Source organism: Hermetia illucens, chromosome 3 (assembly GCF_905115235.1).
Source record: "Hermetia illucens chromosome 3, iHerIll2.2.curated.20191125, whole genome shotgun sequence".
In the NCBI taxonomy this organism is placed as follows: Eukaryota; Metazoa; Arthropoda; class Insecta; order Diptera; family Stratiomyidae; genus Hermetia; species Hermetia illucens.
The window spans coordinates 41,071,765-41,093,189 of record NC_051851.1 but is presented as its reverse complement, the minus strand read 5'-3'; the positions used below and the strand labels follow the sequence as shown (position 1 = coordinate 41,093,189).

Here is a 21,425-nt window from a genome sequence, read left to right as displayed (position 1 = left end):
TTGCATGAATTGTATCTATATATAGTGGAGAATATGTGGGCAAAGGGATTTTCCGATATTCCGAGTCCTTCAGAAATTACAGTGTTAAACAGGTAAGGAGTTTGCAGCCGCGGCTAGAGTACTCAATGAGAAAGAGCATCGAATCTTTTTTTACCTGTTAATTTTTTACCTAAGCCTTATAAACTCGAACACAGGTATAAATATAATAAGATGGAAAACCAATCAATTGTCTAAACTTATTTGCTGTTTGGAATAAAAAGGGTAATCCAGTCTAGAGTGGGCACTGAAAGGCTTTCAAGCTATACTCAGTTATATTTTGCTGTAAGTATTCTGCTGTTTGTGTGTCCAGTGATTTTTTTAAATGGATCGTACGAAGGGAGACCGCTTTAACGTTCAACGTCATGCTTGCACTACAAAACGAGTATTTCATGGGAATCGATACTTATCAGAGAAGAAAAAGGTCTTCCCATCAACATCACCAAAGAAACTTTTAGCAAGCATGAACATGGATGTTCCAATTGCGACAAGTTTTGTATATTGTATATTGCATTTTGCTGGAGTTTTCTCCGGTATTTCTGCAAATAATAAAATATACGTAGTAGTAAAAAAGGAATGCGTAGGACATATCGAGAAAAGAATGGGAACGCGGCTTAGAAATGCAATGAAGAATCACAAAGGCATTTTTGTCGCGGAAATCAAACTTTTGTAATAAGTCCAAACATTAAACTTTATTAAAACCAATTTGGCAATAACTTGAAATTCACACGACAAATTTAATTTATTTGACTTTAGCACAGTACTTGTTCGCTTCTCGAAATGCGTGTGTACGCCGCCGCGGTTGGAAACAGAAGAGACCGACTTATTTCCATGCGGTCCTTACTGTCCCAACCAACGGCATTTTTCCACCGCTAATTCTCCACTCCCCTGGTGCGTTCAGAAAATGAGTGAGTGGAGAGTTTCGAGCCATCTACCCGTCCGCATCCGCAATATTCAAAATAAATTTCGAATGCTGCAGATCCTGCCGCGCCACATCACTCCGCCCCCAGACGAAACCTAGGGGGTTTCGGCGACGGATCCCGGAACTTCGTTCGCCGTTAATCCACAAAGCGGACACGACGCTGCTTCGGGGCGCACACGGGTTTCAGCCTGGACAAAGAGACCGCCCTTTTGTGACCACCGATCTCGAGCTGGAAGAAATGTTCCCCCCTCTCGAGAACGCGGTACGGGCCCTCATATGGGGGCTGCAGCGGCTTCCGAACGGCGTCCGTCCTGATAAGCACGTGCGTGCATGTGTCCAGTTCCTTGGGCGAACAAGCAGGTATGGACGCGTGTCGAGCGCGAGATAGCGGCTTTAACGGCCAGCGTGGCCGAGATGCGGGCGACGTTGGACGCTCAGCGTTCGAGTGCCAGATCGCGAGTTCGCTCACGGTCTGCCACACGAAAATGGCGTTCGGGTAGCAGGTCGTCAAGACAGCCTGCGGACAAAGGTATTTGCTGGTACCATCGTAATTTCGGAGATAAAGCGACAAGATGTACGCTACCTTGTAAATTCGCGCCTACCGCAAAAAACTAGGTCCGCGGGGGGTCTTGGCGACGGCCACCCAGAGCGCAGCGCCACGTCGCCTAACTATTTTCGACCCCCTCAGCAGGCGCAACTACCTCGTCGACACGGGTGCGGAGGTTTCGGTTCACCACTTTTGTCGAAAAGGGGCTGGAAAACTTACTGATAAGGTTATTAACGACCTCACTACATTTTTTGGGCTAGCTATTCGTCGACAGTGTCCGGATAGCTGAGTGGTTAGAGCGCAAGGCTGTCGTACGGAAGGTCGCGGTTCAAATCTCGCTGGTGGCAGTGGGATTTGTATCGTGATTTGACGTCGGACACCAGTCGACTCAGCTGTGAATGAGTACCTGAGTCAAATCAGGGTAATAATCTCGGGCGAGCGCAACGCTGACCACATTGCCTCCTAGTGTACCGTTACGGTCTTGAATGAAGTGCTCTAACACACTTCAAGGCCCTGATCCAATATGGATTGTTGCGTCAACGATTATTATTATTATTATTCGTCGACACGCAAATTCAATAGAAGGAATGAAGCAAGAAATTTGGGCAACTTTCTTCTATAAATGTTCTAGAGACGAAAATCCTCAGCATCAAATTTGTCCAGCAGCCGAGGACAGTTGATGCAAATGGGGCAAAGCGGAAGCTAAAGGAGGACTGGATAGTTTCCACCACGAGAAGGCGCCTTTAACTGAAGAAGTTCAAACAGTCATCAAACCAATCTACGAAGATTTGTCATGAGATGATCTCTTCAACAGATGCTTAGGAGCAGAGGCCCAGAATAACAATGAGTCTTTAAATGCATTGATCTGGACTTTCGCTCCTAAACACCTTCATTCTGGGGCCAAGGTCGTAGAAATAGCTACTTTTCTGGCTGTAATTATTTTCAATGAAGGATTCATTGGCATTCTCAAAATCCTAGTGAGAATGGGATGTCAAGTTGGTCACATATGTCAGGTTTATGTCGACCGCGGTAATGAAACGCGAATTTGGCGGTCCGAACGACGATTGACTGACTTCGCTAAAAGAGCCAGAATTAAAACCAGAGAGCAACAATTGGGCTTACAAGACTTTTTTGAAAAAATGGAGGGTAATGGTGAGTTAAAATTTTACTGTTGATAATCACATTTAAATTTTCAATCGTTTTGAGTTAAAAACTCAAGTTTTTAAAAAAAGGTTGTCTGACGGTTCCATCCTGGGCAGAGGCTACTCATCAGACGCTTGCCTCTGCCCTAAACGAAACCGTCAGTCAACCTTCTTTTAAAAAACTTGGGTGTTTAACTCAAAATGATAGTAATAGTCAAAGAAGCTTATAACCATCATAATATAGTCCCTACTTCCAAGTATTTCAACTTGGCATCTGGTATTAATTATTCTCCCAGGTACCTCGACCTACTTTGCACCAGTGCCGGACATTGTCCCAGAAAGTGCATTGAAGTTTCGCCATACTTCACGCAGAACCCGTGCCCGTAGATATGTCTAGTTTCCCCAGATGATAGTTTAGTCGGCAGTGGCCAGCAAGTATTCCTACTATAATCCGGAGGTTCTTCTTGCTGAGGTTTAAACAGTCCTTTAAGCGCATGGGTTCGCATCCCCCATGAGTAACCTGGACTATCCCATTCCTGGTAGGGTCGTCCAGTATAGTTCACTTAGCCATTCCTCTTCATTTTTTAAGGTCATAGTCACGAACCCTGCTATAAAGGAACCGTCAATGTACCAGGTAAACAGTTGCTGGTTTAAGCCGTATGTCACAACCACACTTTCCCAGTTTGTCTTATTACTCCAAAGTGTTCCAAACTTCTTATCGAAGTGAAACTACGTTGTCATGTTATCAATTGGTATCAGTAATTCGGGGTATCATCTAGAAAGAATATCAATTTTCCATAAATTCATTTAGCTTTCCGCCTCACTGGTACTCGTGCCCATCCTGAAGATTGCCCTCCTTGTCTGCATCTGTATGTGCAGATTGAGAGGGGTTAATCCCAGGAGGACCTCTAGAGATGTCGCTGGGCATGTTCTCATTGCCCCACTGACGGGTAGCACCTTTCTCTCACAGGACTTCACCAGTCTAACGACTAGCTTCGGTGGGAGCCAGATGTTAGCTCGATGCGCGGCTGTTTCTCGAGTTATACTCCGGCATATATATTTTTAATTACGTTTAAGAATGATGTAAACTCTTCATTTTCGGAAGAGGAATCCCAAAATACCTGCATATGTTATTTCCTCCTTGCAGACCACGAATCTGCCCGCAGTATACCCAGGGTTCTTAAGTCATCACTATTCCAATGTTGTTTTTGGAGATTGCCTTGTAATCAGCACTTCCATGGTGGAGGTTTACCTGGGCTATCGTAATTTTTTCCATTGTTCCGCTAACGTTTGGTTATTTTCTTCACTGTTGGAGTATGCTGCTTTCCTACATGTCGCTGACCACCCTAAACCCTAGAAGATCATGGTGTAAGTCGTCCAGCTTCATCTCTTCACTGGGCAGCAGGATCTACATCAGTGCTTCATCCAGTCTTTCAGCCTGTATGGCCTCCCCAATCTCTGCTCCGAAGGATCTTTCCTCGGCACAGCAATGTTGCCAAATCTTTAATTAATATGGAAATTTTGACGTTTGACTGACGGCAGGCATCAGCCATCTACCCTGTTTATATCATCCCGCGCACATGTTGACAGTTCCCTTCCAACCTGGCAATTCGAGAACTTTGATCCTAAGCCATTCCGCCGTGTTCTCTGTTACATAGTCTACAAGTATAAAACCTGGTCGAAAGCGTATGCCGATGAACACGAGCTTTGCAGTACATCCATTGCACCTGTGTCTGACGACAAAATCTTCGACAATTTTCTGCTCCTTACGAGTAAAGATGAGTATGCTTCGGAAACTTATGCGGCAGCATAGCCAGCCGAATATCCTTGACCGAGCTAATGGTGGACCTCCTGACTCATGCTGCCTAATTTATTCGGGATTTAATCCGTCCTGGGTTCAGGCTTCGATTTTAGCATTCCTCTCATGTGGATTAATCTCCGCTACTCCTCGTTTTCTTGGCTCCGATTATGAAGGCTTAGGTCTGCCCTGAGTCTTCTTAAGGGCCTCCTCTGGTTTCAGGGACAAGCACTGCTTTTTCAGCAGAGGCCTCTGTTGGTTGCAGTTCTCGCAGTGGGCCAATGTTGACATTGGCTCCACTGCTTGACACCCCAACTTCTCCCTTTTTAGATGTAATCACCTGGATTCCAATGTTGCAGAGATTTGCCTCCGCCTGGTTGGCCAGTTTGTGTGCGGTACGAGGTCCAACTTGTTTACTATTATTTTTCTGTTTAAATTGCTCGCTTATTTGGTTCCCACGAGTATGGTGGTTTGGACGTCCGCCGTGCCATAGCCTTACCGTGTTATGAACGGTAAGATCATACATACCCAGTGAGATGACCAGTGAGGCTCGATTTGAACATAGCCACTTACCCCCAACTACAAACTGTCCAATGGAGACATTCTGGATTGGGAAAAGTGTTTTTCGACTCCCTAGTCGAAATCCCTAGTGTTTTGGTAATAGTTATGTCACCTCGTATCGGATGTGCGGCCTTGGTAGGCGAGAGGCTTGGCTCCTGGAGAGCCATATAACACCTTCAAAGAGAAAGAGGCAGGTTGGCATCTAGGAAGCGAAATTTCGCATCAGTCTATCTTGCAGTTTACTGCTTGACCTCTGGTAGTACTGTAATGCGCCAGACGATATATCTATGGGGTGCAGTGTGTCAGGAAAGATGGCCTTATATGGCTCTATAAGAAAGTAAAGGATCTAGTACAGAATCTTCTTGCACGCTTCTAGCTGATGGGAATCTTTTACATCATCACCTGGGGCACAGTATTTTTTTTTTTTTGAGAATTATGGGGGCCCTAAGTCCGCATCAACTTAATGCTGGACCGGACCAAATGGGAAGCAACTTACTCCCTCTTTTTTTGGTCCACGCACCCCTCGTTTAGGGCTTAGCACCCAAACTTTCTAAAAATTAGGCGATGGCGGCTTTACGGTTTCTTACCAGGGCAGAGGCAAATCATCAGACTCTGCCTCACCTCTACCTCACCTGGGAGCAGTGTGACCGAAGCGGCTCGCAGATGTTGAGTGCTCCTTTATATAATTCGGGGAACACAACTTGACTACGCATTATAATGAGCAAAAATCTGCCTTATTGACGAGAGCTTGGCCAGAGCTGAAAATATTAATATACCCACAATTCTTAAAAAAAAAAGAAAATATTTTTAGCTCTGGCCAAGCTCTGGCTGCAGTTTCCATTGCGCCGGGAACTCTCGGGTCGTACGAGCAATTAGATCAACTATTTCGCAATCATCATCTGATGATCGCTTACCTTGGCTTGCATATTGCTACCGCCAATTCTCGCAAGGTTGAATAGCTGCGACCCGCCAAGTTCAATATCGACTGCTGGTATGATCCAGAGTGGAGAATCTATTCTGATGATCGGAGACAGATATACTAAGTAACCCGCCTGAAAATATTGATAAGCATTGCTCTCAGGTGCCGCGCAGATCGTCGGCCACGTTCTGAATTGGCGCCGTATGATCTGGATGGCTACGGAATCGTGAAAGCGGTTCGATAACCGGAAGGGGTTGAAGGCTTTGTTGACCACTCCGCGTGTTGGCGGAGGTGACGCACTTCAAAATTTGATACCGAGCTTAATCCCGAGAGTTCAGTCTAGTGTGTGCCGGTACAAAAGTGAATTTGCTATTGGGGAATGGGAGATTCCACAGAACGCAATGATCACAAAAGAATTTACATGTGGTCGGCTATCTTTCGATGATCCTGTGCAGGATCTCAACGGTCGGCTTCTCATCCCTGATGACGAGCAACTGAAGAGGCTGAAAAAATACTTCACTTTTCACATTTTAACTGCATCATATCCCGTGAAGTTCTTCCTCTTGTGGATGAAAAGGCTGCTCACTGTAACATGCAGATACGAGCTTTTTCTCCAAGCAGAAGAGAAATCATTTTAGCCAGGGATTGGGATTGGAGTTATTAATCGCTGTATCTGCAGTTACCGCAGACTTGTTTCTACTCTTACAGAAATCTTGGGAATCCGTGACCTTTCCTTGAGAGCGGAAGAAGGGGATGATCGTTAAGATTCCAAAGAAGGGCAAGCGTCTTGAAAGTGACTATTGGATGGGTATCTGCGTGGTCGCTGCCGTCGCAAAAATAATAACTAAAATATTCCTGGAATGCAGAAAGGAACATCAAGAAAGCTTGATGGACAAAGAGCAGGCTGGTTTCCAACCGCAACCTTCTACTTTGACCAAATCAACACCCTGTGGATCATTTTGGAACAAAGTTTAGATCTTCGTTGCATCTGCTCTTCATCGATTTCGATAGCATGAACAGGGACTGTATATAGAACGCTTTAAGGAAGGAGGGAGGGCATTCCGGAGAAACTGTTAGCCATTATCAGAGCGAAATATAGTGGTACAAAATATTACATGCTGCACCGAGATAAAATCTCGGAGGATTTTGAGGTCAAAAGTGAAGTCCGCTAGGGTTTCATCTTGTCACCAATATTATTTTTTGGACGTAGACGTCCTCCAGGCAATGCAGCATAGAGAACGTCATCGATAACCGAAAAAATAATATTGGTGACAAGATGAACCCTGGCGGACTCTGCCTTTCCTCAAACACCTCAACTACGCTTTCTCACCGTATCATAGACCTTGGCAAAACGGTTCTGGATTAGGAAAGAAAGTCAAGTGGAGTTGGACTGAAGATAAACACCAACAAAGCCAATGTTCTCAGCCTGACTTATCATCTGATTCCGCAACAGTGGAATCTGAAAGCATCACGAAGCTGCAAAACACTTTGCAATTAAAGTTAATAACATTTTTTCGGAGCTTATTTTCGACGATATAATTTACCAGGTTGCCTCGGAAAAACTGTAGTTTACACAGGGCTTTATTCGTGGGATATTTTTTAGCAAATATCCGAACCAATTTTCCTCATGTGAGTTTCTTTGCTGATAATGTTTTTCCTCTTTGTTTATGGCCCAATAGTTTCCTTTATTTAATGGGTCACTATCCGAAATTCCCCGGACGATATTTTTGTATGCAATAAAGGGAACGTTTGCTGGAATTTGCATAAATGAATTACTTTGAAATGTTTACAATACAAACGTCAATTGCGCATAAACAATTTCTCGGAACTCTCGACAGTGCCATCTAGGCAGTTTGTTTTCATTGCAGGTGGATTTTCCGTGTGTTATATTTTCTGTGTTTTTCGTGAGAATTCCGATGTTCCTGTGATTATTCGGTTGACGGAAGCGTAATAATTTCAGGTGAGTGTCTGAAATCGCTCGGAATAGTGAAAATCGTTTCACGAAACCGCCGCAAATCGTAAAAGGAAATGTGTGTTTTAATGTTCTCGGGCTGTCAATCGCCATGGTGCCCATATGTCAAACCAAAAAGCCCTGGCCCGTCAGATTTCGTTGTGTAATAACATTGCAGGAATAAGGATATTTTGGCAATAGGAACCGAGACCAGTTGGTGTTCTGCAATTCCTGGAATTTCGCATGAACATTTGCAATTGGGACTGAGGATGGCGAAATTGCCAGTCCAACGATACTTAAAGTGAGTGCTGGACCCACGCCTGTCAGCTCTGCAGGCGGCCGCAGGGCTCCTCGCCAAATGCTCCTTCGAAAGGGAAAGTGGACATGAATGGCTACAGGCTCGCCATCGCATGTTGTGCTAGGCCCGAAAATCGATATTGACACACTATTTTGCCTTGCACTCACTCATGACAACAAAAACGTAGCGAATGCGGAGAGGCCAGTACATAGTCAAGTTTGCTAAAAATTTATGATAATAGCTTTGTTTTGCATCGCCAGGACCATGGAAAGTGGTTTTCCATAAAGTTGAAAGCCTATCCACTGTCGAGTGCATGAATTGTAGCATCACATGTTTATCTTAAGTAATTGATGGAAATTCATGAATTTGGCGAGTCCCGTGATAGTAAACAGTTGAGACTGCAGACTTTTCGTTGAATAATTACGTTTATTATTGCGTTGGTGTCCCTATGAAAACGCTAGTAACCTCGTCCTTAACTTATTTGTAAAAAAATCGTATCAGGCAAAAACTGTAGTTGGTTTCAAAGAACTATTGTCTAATTTTAGGATTTTTCTTGCTTCATAGCATTTTATTGTCGCACCTGATATCCCTATATCCTCTCCCAGATGTAATTATATATTTTGTGGTAGTTTCAGCTATTTTCCCAGAATACGTACGGAGGTTTCATTAATTTGTCCAACGAATCAGCAATGTTGTCAGATATCTCAAACTTCCCCAGGTTAGTTTATCCTGAGGCACAAGTGGAAATGCTCACAAGTGCATTTCCACTTGACCCTCAGGCTCTTTTTGATGCGGTTTGAACAAGTCTGCGGACGTATTGTCTCATATTTCCCATAGGTACTATAGAATGCCCCGTTCCTGGTAAGTTCGTATAGTATAGTTCCCTCATACGCTGCTTTACCTACCTTAGTGTCATGGTCACAAGCCCTTCTCGATTCCACGGAAAGGTTTTGGTTCATCTAGGGGCATTTTTGCTCTCGTCCTGGTCGGTTGCATTATTGCCTTCTAATAAACTACGCCTTGGAACGCAGAATACTCAGACTATCAGAATCAAGCGTATTTCATTTATCAAGGCATCCGCATGTCGATTTCAGCTCTCTGCCTTGCTGATACTCCCGGAAATTCTGAAACCTTCTTCACCTACATCTGTGTGAGAAGATGAAAGTTACGGGATGTCCTCAAACCCCAGTGATGCACGTACAAGTCAGTATTGGAAATTGGTGTAACTTTCTAATTGTTGCGTTTAGTTTGGTTCTGTCCGCCGAGATTTCAGCCAAATAATCATCTACATCACGAAAGAACTTGCTTGTGGTCATAAAACTTTCGATGGTACTATGGAGGACGTTAATTGTCGACTTCTCATTCACGACGACGAGCAGCTGAAGAAGTGGAAAGAACACTTCACCGCGGTTCTTATCCGTATCAAATCCGCTTCTTGGATGAAATCGCCAGCCACCGTAACCTGTTCCTCCAAGCAGAAGAGAGGTTATTTCGGCCATCAATACACTCAAACGGAGTAAAACCGCTGGGTTTGACGACTCCTCGCAGAATCCAGAGAGTGGAAGAAAGTGTGATTGTTAAGATTGCAAAGAAGGGCACCGGTTCCGTGGGAGAATTGGAGGGTGTCTCTGCGTGCTCCCTGTAATGAACTTAATGGAAATAGGAGGATCAGACGATCATCCTAAGTGGCCGACAACGACCTAGAGCGCAGAGCTATCCCAGAAATTGACCGTGAAGGTCCGCCCGCAAAGATTGAAGCTCCATCAAAGTGCTCGGTCGACACGTTCTTGCACGCCTCTGTGCTAGCCAGGTTCGGGAATGTGGGGGGGGGGGGGGTCCTTTGAGCTCTTTGATCCCTCACGTGTCATTAATACAAAATCGTGTCTATACCGATGCGTGAGTCCGCACCGGATTTCAAAATAGACAACATAAGGAATTCGCGACGGCCTAACGAACGCGAGCTAAAATAGAAAAATAAAAAAAAAAGGCTCGACCGCGCGCGTGGAACCGTAAATCTCCGGACCCGAGTGCTGAGATCAAGGGGGGGGGGGGGGGGGGGTACACGACGGATTACAATCCCGATTATTCCCTCTTCTGCCTCAGATCGTGATTGAGACGCGGCCCCTAAGGTCCCCACCCTTCCTTGACATCATCGGGCCGTTTCGTCATTTAGAGGATGTTCCCTGATTCCATTACAACCCTTTCGGGGCAAGGATAACAACTAAACTAATCCTGGAATGCAACAAAGAGCATCTCGAAAGCTTGGTTGACAGAAAGCAGGCGGTTTCTTGTCTCCATCCTCCTGCATTGACTATATCAATATCCTGCAGATCATTTTGGGACAGTGCGCAGAGTTTTGATTTTTGCTTCACCTGCTCTTCCGGCGAAACTAATAATTATTATCAGGGCGACATACGCCTGGCGCAAAATATCACGTGCTATATCGAAGTAAAATTTCCGAGGATTTTAAGGCCGAAAGTGCAATCCACCAAGGTTGCACTTTGTCACCGCTATTATTTCTACTTGTTACCGTTGAAGGTCTTCATTCTGTCTTAATTGGAGGATGTGGACGAGTTTAATGGACTATGACATCTTTGCTTGCTCTCTCATCGGGTCATGAATTTTGGGTAAATGACTCTCGATTTGGAAAGAGAGTCAAATAGAGTTGGGCAGAAGATAAACAACAACAAAACCGAGGTTCATATTCTGATGGGTCGTCGAACCCTATCTGCATTAATGGGCAGAGCATCCAAGGCATCATTCAATTTGTATATCTAGGAGGTGGCTTCTGCACACGGTCGCGCAGAACTGAATGTTGCCCGACGCATTAATAGGGCTAAATTCGCTTTCGCTGCTTTGTCTAAAATCTGGAAATGCCATGATCTCAACACCAAGCCCAAGCTGCGACTCTTCTTGCGAATAGGTCATACATTAAGGAGGGGCAAAAATCGCATTGCTGGCTATGACATGGTTCAGATAGATTGCTCCTTAACGTCGCCCTGCTCAGTTGCCTTTAGATTCTGCCACATAGGGGGTTCTCATATTTAATAATAGAGATCAGTACATCAGTGTAATCCTGGACTTCTATTTTCTTATATGTTCTTCTAAGAGTCTGTCAACTATTGCTTACTAGCGGTGACAGCACTTCACCCTTCTTGTGGGTAAGGTAAGAACGCCCCAGGCTACCAAACACATCCCTGCCATCAAAGAACTAGTCTAGAGCCGTTTGAAACATTCCTTCGGGGTAGCCCTCCGGCTCTCCTGGCTTCGGGAGCCTTCAAGTCAGGGAATTTCTTTCACCAACCAGAAGGGAGAGCAGGAAGGGAATTATTAGTTCAGAGGACCTCTTGCCATGCGGTCCCTACACCGGCGAAGCTCAATCTTCAAGAACCCGATAGTTATGCCCAGCACAGCCCCATCTGCCAGCATTGTCTGGAGAGAGCTTCTCCGTGTTTGCATAACGATCGGTGGCATGGGAATTTCTACGATCGCTTACAAGCTGGGTAAGGTAATAACCAATCTCACTATGTTTTGGCTGCCCCAAGAGCAAATGGCAAAGACCAGTGTTCCGGGTGTCTCCGGAGATCATGGAGGAGTTGAAGGGCATTTCAGATAACGGCGTGATGGCGTGTAAATTTGGTTGCCGCGCTATACCCCACTAAGGGGTATAATGGAAACTATATACTATGTTAAGTTTCCGATGAACGACTTCATCTCGAATAGTTTCTCCAAGAGAGTTATCATTCATTCAATGCATGTTCCCGTTCCTTACGAGTAACCCCTTTCCTTGAGTCTTCCCCCTTTCATTTGTAGATGACTCTTTAGCACCAAGGCAACGGGGATCACTCCCGCAATCACGATCACAGCCGATTTTGAGATCGTAGAATAAGCAGACACTACTCGTAAGACACCTCTTTTCTGCGTTTGGCAGGCATTTATTATATACCTTCTTGCCTAGTACCCCATGCCCCGCGCCGTAGAAAAGTACGTAGTGGTTTGCACTCGCAAGAAGACGTCTCATGCTAGATAAAGGACCTTAAACCTTCGTCATGAGCCGACTTAAGGCCTAAACCCAAGCCGTATTCTTCTTCGCAACTACTCTCTTCGAAAAAGCTCATCTTCGAATCAAGCCTTATCCAAGGTACTTCAACGTTGATTTTAATTCTATAGTCTATAGACTCCGTGTAGGAGCAAAGCTGAGACCGGAGCAGTCATTCATCCACTTACCTGTTGAATCAATATGCCAAGTTGCTTTGCGCCTGGCCAGCAGTGCGTCCAGCAACAAGTGCCGCGACGTCACCTGTATAACCGATGAGGCGCGACTCTTTTGACATGATGAGCCTTAGGGCACTATCGTAGGAAGCGTTCCAGAGGTTTGGTTCTAAGGTGGATGCTTCTGCTACCTTCGATGTAATGTTCACCTTCCTCTGGCCCTCTAGCGACTCATAGAGTAGAGAATTGTCTTGGCAATAAGGAACCGGCACCACGTATCGCTTCAGTGAGTCTGCTCCTGATGAGTTTTTCGAGCACTTTCCCAATGGTGTCGAGCATATATAGTAGTCAGCGGAAGTCTTATCACCTTCCAACGGTAAGGGAAAATGCTAGTCAAGCGTTGAATACGCCGAGCGGTAGGCTTGGCCAATGGCATATTACCAGATTATATACCCCTGACGGGATACCATCAGGATCTGGTGCCTTTTTATTTTTTACAGGGAAAACTGTATATTTCATAGATAGAACTGCTTCGTGCTTTTGTATATCGGAGTCTCCCTTTAGCTAATCTGTTCTCTGCCACTGTGGTGCATGCTTCCTCCCAGACGTTCAAACGTTGTGGTAAAGTTAATTCCTTATGTCATGGCTGGATCGTTCCGGCGCATGGAAGCCACGGACTGTCGTTATCAGGTTCATAATTGAATTTAGGACAGTATCAGCTTTAATGCCTCGAAGTACCCTCCAGCGCGGAAATGTTTACCTCCGCGGCGTTTCACGCGCCATACTGATGCCCGTCGAGCAATCACTTCAGCCACTTCGAACGCGATTTATTGATGGTTACTTGTCGCGAAGCCTTTCAAAGCTCGCCGCCCGTCCACGGACTGACTGATTCGACCCAAAGGTTACGTTGGGGAAGCGTTCTTCACTCACTGGGCGCTGGAACGTTAGTATGGATTTAGCGTCTAAAACAACGAAGTTCGTTCTCTCTGCCATTTCAAGGATCCGTTTGCCTATGGAGTCTGGGTGATGCATGTCCCATTCAAGTGTCCTGGAATTGAAGTCACTCGCAACAAGGATCCGCCCTTCCGTGTTCAAAACGGCGTCAAACCTTCCTCGAAAGACCGGCATCGTCTCATTTCGTGTTAGATAAACGCTAAAAATATTATCCTTAGAAACCGAATACAGGCGAATTCATCCATGAAGCCAGATGGCCGTGGTATCCGATATATCGATATGACGGTATTGTTCGCTGAATAGCTCTAGATCTGCTTTTATCTGCGTGACACTAGCAACTCGTGAACGTTTGCACTCCGGTGCATTTAATTAAAGTTGTAGGCGTGTGCCCATAGTCTAAGTATCTATAATACTTATTGAGGGCTATCTGCATCCCTAAATATTTCTTCTTTTTCTTTAGTCTTTGTCCCGTTCACAAGCTGGGTCAGCTCATCTTGTCCGTTTGCGTCACTTTGTTCTGTCATTTGTCTGATCTAGATGCAGTCACGAAGCACTCAAATCTAGCGCATCAAGTCATCGTTGAATTGAAATAATAAAACTTGTTGTTTCTTTTTCGTTGGTGTGGGTATTTATTCTTGCAAATACCGATATTTCGGGAACCACTTGTTCCCTTCATCAGTGCAAACAAGTTTTTTTTTTTTTTTTTTGAAAAAAAAAAAAAAAAAAAAAAACAACAAGTTTTATTATTTCAATTAATTAATCGTTGGAAACACCGCATAATTTCACTCTGCAGTCATCGTTGTTTCGTCTAGCCTTTTGGTCGTTAACCTTTGACTTCAATGTTTAGACCAATCTTGGCAAGTGAACTCTCGTTAGCGCAAATTGCGTGACCATACCATCGAAGACGCCTCTCTCACATTTTTTCCACGGTTGGTGCAACGTCATATCGATATCACCATTTTGGATGTGATCAAGCCTTATTACGCAACTAGTTCAATGCAACATTTTGGTTTCCATTATCGCGAGACGCCACTCGTAACCGTTTATAGTCACCTTTATAGTGCCGACATTGCGGTAGTTCGTACCCTACATACTGCTCAACCAATTCTGATTTTCTCGCCGTTATGGAGTTCCCTCGCAAATTGCTCGGCAACTTCCACCACAGCGAGTTTTTATCCCAAGAATTCCCTCTATAATCAGAGCCTTCTTTACCAATAGTCCCTTGACCGCCTCCCAGAAAATATTTTTGTTTGTTGTCTTCGGATCTAATTCAGCGAGGACTCTCCTTCGTTTTCCGTATGGAAGGCACTTATCCTCCACTGTCTTCGAGGTTGATGTTATAGCAAATCTCACTAACAACTTCCGCTATTGTTTTATCTTCCGTCAATTAAATGAGCAGTCCCCCTTCGTTTTCTCGCCTGTTCCTTTGCTGTCCCAGGATTCGTATCCGCCTTCACTTTGGACAGACGATTTTTTGCTACCTGGACGAAGTCTCTTTTCAGTTTGCCTTGCAATCCTGTGGTCACCTTGGTGTTTACGGTGTTCTCAGCAGAGATCGCTGTTCTTCTTGCTTTTCTCTTGCCTTCTGTTGCTGTCCATGTCCACCTGTAGAAGGAAATGCGGTCCAGGAGTTTTTATATTTACAATAACCTGTTTTTCATGACTTTGCTGACGTTTTTCTGGAGAAACGTTGCATACTGGATGCGTTTCATAAATGCCGCGTATTTCCTGCCATCCATTTTGAACTCTAGCAAGGACAGTCATCCGTACTCCCACTCGGCTTATATCCACCTGCTCATTTGCCATGCCATCCATTTTGAACTCTAGCAAGGACAGTCATCCGTACTCCCACTCGGCTTATATCCACCTGCTCATTTTTAGCATTTTTCGCTGGTTTTTTTCCGGAACAGGAACACTGTAGGCTACTGAAGTTGTCATTCCTGCACCGGCAGCCGCATCACGATGGAAGACTTCCTCCTTATTTGCCCTTACACATCCCAGTGTCTGGTCGAGTGTTTCAGCCCTTGCTGCCTTTGGCACCCAACTTTTCCTATTACAGCAGAACCCCGATAATTCGTATGGTCAAGGGACTGACGGTTTGGCAAGAATTATCGGGAATACAAAACAAGTCGGGAAACCGGAAGCTAGACGCTTCAGGTACGAAAGGTTTTGTGTATTTCTTAGTACGCAGGACGTAATATATGCATATATTATGTGGGAATATCCACTTTCGGATGATATTGCGAATTGAATTTGCGAAGAAGCGACAAATTTGACGTATTATAACTTTGTTAGTAATAGTGCGATTTCCACCAAACTTGGTAAGATCATGCTCTATATTATACCCTATATTGTTGCGAAATTTTGTGGTCCTAGCATGAATTTAAGGGGGGTTCTGCAGCGAATTACTAAAAATTATAGTAATATACTATTATTAACTTTTTTTATGCAGATATCAGTGTGGAAGGTATTTCGGAGCCCAGGCACTATATAGTGGCAGCCTCTCAATTTTTTTCAGATTTTTCGGTTGGGTAGTTTCTGAGAATGGCCCCCGTAAAGGAATGGTCACTTTCAACCACCCGCACTCCCCACCTTTCCAACAAATGTAAAAACTAAGACCAGCTTCGAAAAGTACTGGCCGAGACCTTTAATTTGATACCCCACATGACTATATCTGATGAAAAAAAAATTTACACCCTCCTTTTGCATGTATGGGGACCCCCCTTAAATTCGTTGTAAAAGGATGTAATTCACTGTATGCGTGAGCGTTCACAGTTCCCAGCTTTCCACCAAATTTGGTGTCAATCGCTGCAACCGTCTCCGAGAAAAATGCGTGTGACGGACAGACAGACAGACAGACAGTAAACCGATTTTAATAAGGTTTTGTGTTTACACAAAACCTTAAAAAGACAATTATTTCTGGGGAACGGTAAATTTGTACGAATTATCCGGAAATACAAACAAGTCGGGAAACCGGAAGCTGGACGCTTCAGGTACGAAAGGTTTTGTGTATTTCTTTGTACGTAGCACGTAATGTATGCATATATTATCTGAGAATATCCACTTTCGGATGACATTGACATTCATAGTCTTGATTTTACAAGGAAGTGACAACTTTGACGTATTATAACTTTGTTAATAATAGTGGTATTTCGACCAAACTTGGTGAGATCGTGCTCTATGTTATACCCTATATTATTGCGAAATTTCATGTTGCTAACATGAACCTAAGGGGGGTCTTGCAGCCAATTACTAAAAATTATGGTAATATACTATTATTAACTTTATTTGTGCAGATATCAGTACGGAAGGTATTTCGGAGCCCAGGCACCATATAGTGGCAGCCTCCTGATTTTTTTCAGATTTTTCGATTCGGTAGTTTCTGAGAATGGCCCCCTTAAAGGAATGGTCAGTTTCAACCCCCCGCACTCCCAACCTTTCTAACAAATGTCAAAACTAAGACCGACTTCGAAAAGTACTAACCGAGACCTTTAATTTGATACCCCACATGAGTATATTTGATGAAAAAAAAATTTACACCCCCCTTTTGCATGTATGGGGACCCCCCCCTTAAATTCAACGTAAAAGGATGTAACTCACTGTATGCGTGAGCGTTCACAGTTCCCACCTTTCTATCGAATTTGGTGTCAATCGCTGTAACCGTTTCCGAGAAAAATGCGTGTGACGGACAGACAGACAGACAGACAGACAGACAGACAGACAGACAGACAGACAGACGGTAAACCGATTTTAATAAGGTTTTGTGTTTACACAAAACCTTAAAAATCGGGATAGGGATTATTGGGGTTCCATTATATTTCTTCAATTTTATTATGTATGTACTGAACCGCATCATATGCAAATGAACGGACCGCAATAGTTAGGAACGGGTGTATCCTCGGAGACTTATGCTCGCTGAGGATGACCTGTTTTTTTAATTTCGGTTCAATGCACACTATCCGACCAGGATCCCGAAGGCTCCTTATATACACTACAACTATTGCCTCGGTAGAATTAGGCTCACATCACCTCATCATCGTCGGCAGAGCTGTCGAAAAATCCAATGACTCCCAGTGTGCTTGTGGTTCGCCCTTCACCGAGAGGCTTCCTCAAAGGTACTACCTGCCAAGCAGGGAGACAGAACGACTTACTCTGGCACGTCGAGGACGTCACTCCCCGTATTGTACGCGACCCATTCAAGATGGCACAGATGTGGTTAATGGCCACTTTGGATAGACTGGAGTTTTGTTTTTACTTATCCGGGAAATTCCTCGTCGTTTCAGGATTATTTTGTTTAGAGATATTGGCAGGTTACAGGAGGAGATTAGAAAACAGATCCGAGAAGATGCGTTGGCTGTGAATTTTTGCCATCATCGCGGGTTCGAGTTTGCCTTTATGCAGAGTTTAAAATAGTTCACTATTCTGTTAGTATGCATTTCGACATGTGAAAAGCACAACAAGAACATTATATATTTTGCGTTCGTCTAATCAAATCTCCACTGAAATCTCTTCATCCATTTTTGTACAGACCAGTCAGACGAAGGGCGAGTGAGATGGTTTTATCTCCACTGCCCTTTTGAGAAAATCTGTGTTTAAAAACCATTGACTGTGTTGTTCAAAAGATTTAGTTTTCTTTAGGTACGTGTATTTAATTTCTTCCCCATAATCGTACAAATACATAGTCTTATTACTAAAACAATTGGAGCTAGATAGATTTAAATTGAAGCAATATACGGAAGCAATTTCATGGCTAATTCCATTTCCCCATCAACACTGAGTAGGCCTTTCTCTAGTGCTTGCTTTGGTTCCAATTTTTTGTCGGCCATATCTGCAAATGCTTGATCATCACATTCAAGAGTACATTCAGCACCACCATCTCCTTCGTACAAATTTACATTTTTCAAATCCATAACTGCAAAAGAAATTATTCTGATTAATTTTATTTCAAAAATACTGCAATCATGAAACTCACTCCATGTTTTAACCACTTTTCCGCCTACGGTTATCCTGCACTTATAGATGTTGGTTAATTCGCGTTTGGCGGGGTCAACTTTACCCAATCGAGCACGAATCCTTTCAATAACTGCATCTGACTTGAGAGACATTTTATTGTATTTGTTGTTGTGCTTGTTGGAAATGAAAGTCACTATTGAATGTCGATGACCAGCGGCCATTTGTTTAAATAGTAAATTGTTATCTCAAATTGTGGTTATGAAAGATTACCATTCATGATACACGTACAATTTTTGGGAAATAACCTTTGAATTCTCTGTAGACGTTCTCGGGTTGATTCATATACTTTGGATCAAATATTGATTGCATTTTAATCTTATCGAAGTAGTTGCACCTTAGAATTTCATTTCTTAGATACGAGCTTGTAGGTTTAAATGACTTTTTATGAAGTAGAAAACCTTGTACTGTAATATATTATATCTCAAACGTTTTTCGCAAAGTAGTAACTAATATCACGACAATTTCATACTTTCGTACCCTTCTCTTTTTGAAAGTTCTACTTCATCCCTGCATACATTTAGATAACTGGTCGATAATGATGGTTCTAAAAATTAATGAATATTACAGGTGCAGGTATAGAACAGAACTAATTTTCACTCTGGTGACTATGGCATCAATACTATTTTCTGGAAGGAAAACGGCGGTGGACTATAGGTACAGCAAATTCATGCTGCAGGTTGGATGGCGAATCAAAACTATCGAAGCCCTGTAAAGGAATTGAATCAAAATGAAGGCGCTGGTAGACCTAATAAATGGGCACAGTCCTCTACGGATGCATCAGGATTCGATGTGTGTGCATATGAAGAGTTACAGACGTTTCAATGAGAACCCAGCGAATATAACTATTCTATTATAATTCTAATAAGACATATAACAAGCCAGCAGACTAGCCACCTTTGTTAGTATTCTCCCAATAAGTGGGGGTCTTACTGCAGTTAAGTCGTTGAGGGTTTAACGTGAGCACCTGTCTGGATGACTTAATCCCACGGTCTTCTTAAGACACGGATTGATTTTGTGACCACAATCAGAGCCCCGCTGTGACAAGCAACAACGGTACCAGTCTATACCATGTGCATGGCTTAGCATTCATACTGGTGTATGGAAGACCTACCCAAATCTCTATCGAACTAAGAAGTACGGCACCCGTGTTGAAACGCAACACCACGCCGGGGCCCGAAGGTCTCTTCTCGCTTGAGCATAACCAACCACCCCCCTGAAGCTCCCACTAGGGGGCCAACTGCAAATAACCGAGCTGTACTCACATACAACGGAAGTTCACCCGAAGTATGAGAGTCCAGGGGCTATCTCGGTTCTCATGGTACCAGTATACCCCTGGTAAGGTTTCGTGATCAATTTGTCACTTCAGATGAGTCTCCGTGCAGACTCGGGTCTGATCGCCTTGATTAGGTCTTTGGAGCATTCGCCTACTGCATCACGGCCGGCAAGCCAAAGTGGGTACAGCGTCTCCCGGTGCCACCACTATGGAGGTTTTCCTCCGCCACTTGGTTTTGCTTTGGCCGACAGGGTTGTCGCCTCGTCTTCCTCACCGCCACCTCTGAGCACCGGGGTCCTACTGCACAATATTTTGTTGCTTATACTCGTACTCATTTTCTATACTGCAATATTGGTCAAGTTAGTTACCAATGGAATGGTGTCAATGGTTGGCCAGAATTTACGATGTCTCCTATAAATTACTTGCGTTAAAATTTTTCCTATTGACCAATGGATGTGTATCAAAATGGGTTGTTTGAAGCATCGAGTTGGAAAATCTTCAACAACAACAAAATATGCTTCTTTACAATTAATAGTTCACCTGCAAAGAAAGATATTTTCTCAGTTTAGCGAGCATAGTTGATATAGACTTCACAATTAGGTTAAATGTTATTTTGAGTATGCCGTCCATACGCGGAGGTTTGTTGTGATCCATTGCTAGTTTAATGGTAATTTTGGGTATGCCGTCCATCCTGCTGCCGTCGTTACTGTAGGATGAACATCGCAGGAAGAGATGTCTGGAGGAAAAAAATCTTCTCTTGCTAAAGAAATAATTTCTAAATATTTTTGTACAAGTGATAACGGAACGTGATTCTTCTTTTTCTTTAGCCTTTGTCTTATTGACAAGCGTGGTCCGCTCATCATGATCGGTTACGCCATTTTGTTTTATCAAATGCTTGATCTGGACGCAGTCGCGAAGCTTTCAACTCCCCATCCAGCGTATTAAGCCACCGTTATTTCGGCCGGCCTTTTGGGTGCTTATCATCGGCTTTGATGTTCAGACCTGTTTTAGCAAGTGAATTCACCCTAGCGCAAATTACGTGACCATACCATACCGAAGACGGTATTCATTTAGGTTGTGATTAAGACATGTTACGCCGCTAGTTCAACGCAACATTTTCGTTTTCATTCATGGTCTTTTATAGTCGTATAATATAGTAATATAATCAAGGGTGACTGGGCAGATAACACTGCTATAGATTTGAGACGCTTGTTGATACGTTGATCACAAAAAACATCAGGTACGGAACGCCACTTCATCCAAGTGGGGCTAATACGTAAAGCAATTTCATAACGCAGTTCTCCATTGGTTGATAGCATTGACCCGAGATATTTAAAATGCTCAGTTCTGGGCAGGTTTCCAGGGGGTCGATCAACAAAAATTCAGTTTTATTCAGATTCATTGCTCGAGATCACCTTTGTAACACCGACAGAGACACGAAGCGTTGTTGACACACGTGCCACACTTCGAACTTTACTTTTTGGATCGTGGTAGAGCAATTTAACCCAGCACACGACTTCTTCTGGCACTAGGTGTTGTTGTAGAGCGTACCAGATGAGTGGCACAAACCCGACTTGATTCACGGTCATTTGAACGATTTCTGCGAATACGGTTGTGAAGAGTTCGTTCAAAAACCTTCATGGTATGGAACAACAACCGGATCGGACAGTAATTTGAACATGCTGCTGGACTACTTTTCTTTTATTTTCCTTTTGGAACTGTGAGCCACAATGCTGGGCCCCAGCTCAGATATGATTTTGTCAGGTCCTGCTACTTTTCCCAATTTCATTCGTTTTATT

General features: G+C 43.8%; 2 protein-coding genes across 2 annotated transcripts in view; one reads left to right on the top strand and one right to left on the bottom strand.

Annotated features, from left to right (window-relative positions):
- Positions 1 to 7,753: 7,753 nt before the first annotated feature.
- The window catches only part of LOC119653107 (steroid hormone receptor ERR1), a 246,955-nt gene continuing 233,283 nt past the window's right edge, over positions 7,754 to 21,425 (top strand). The window contains exon 1 of the mRNA XM_038057627.1: positions 7,754 to 7,885. The gene's annotated coding sequence lies outside the window, so the exon portion shown is untranslated. The remainder of the gene's footprint in view (positions 7,886 to 21,425) is intronic.
- LOC119653108 lies at positions 17,969 to 18,529 on the bottom strand. Its single transcript, XM_038057629.1, has 2 exons — positions 18,313 to 18,529; positions 17,969 to 18,252 (listed from the first exon to the last, which is right to left on the bottom strand). Exons 1-2 carry the CDS (start codon positions 18,512 to 18,514, stop codon positions 18,056 to 18,058), a joined length of 399 nt encoding a protein of 132 aa, XP_037913557.1. The 5' UTR covers positions 18,515 to 18,529; the 3' UTR covers positions 17,969 to 18,055.

What these genes read in the sequence shown, in the direction of transcription:
- LOC119653108 (XM_038057629.1), bottom strand. Translation starts at nt 18,514, where the DNA reads ATGGCCGCTGGTCATCGACATTCAATAGTGACTTTCATTTCCAACAAG. An exon ending in AAAAGTGGTTAAAACATGGA is followed by an intron (nt 18,253 to 18,312) that starts GTGAGTTTCATG and finishes TTTCTTTTGCAG; the next exon opens with TTATGGATTTGAAAAATGTA.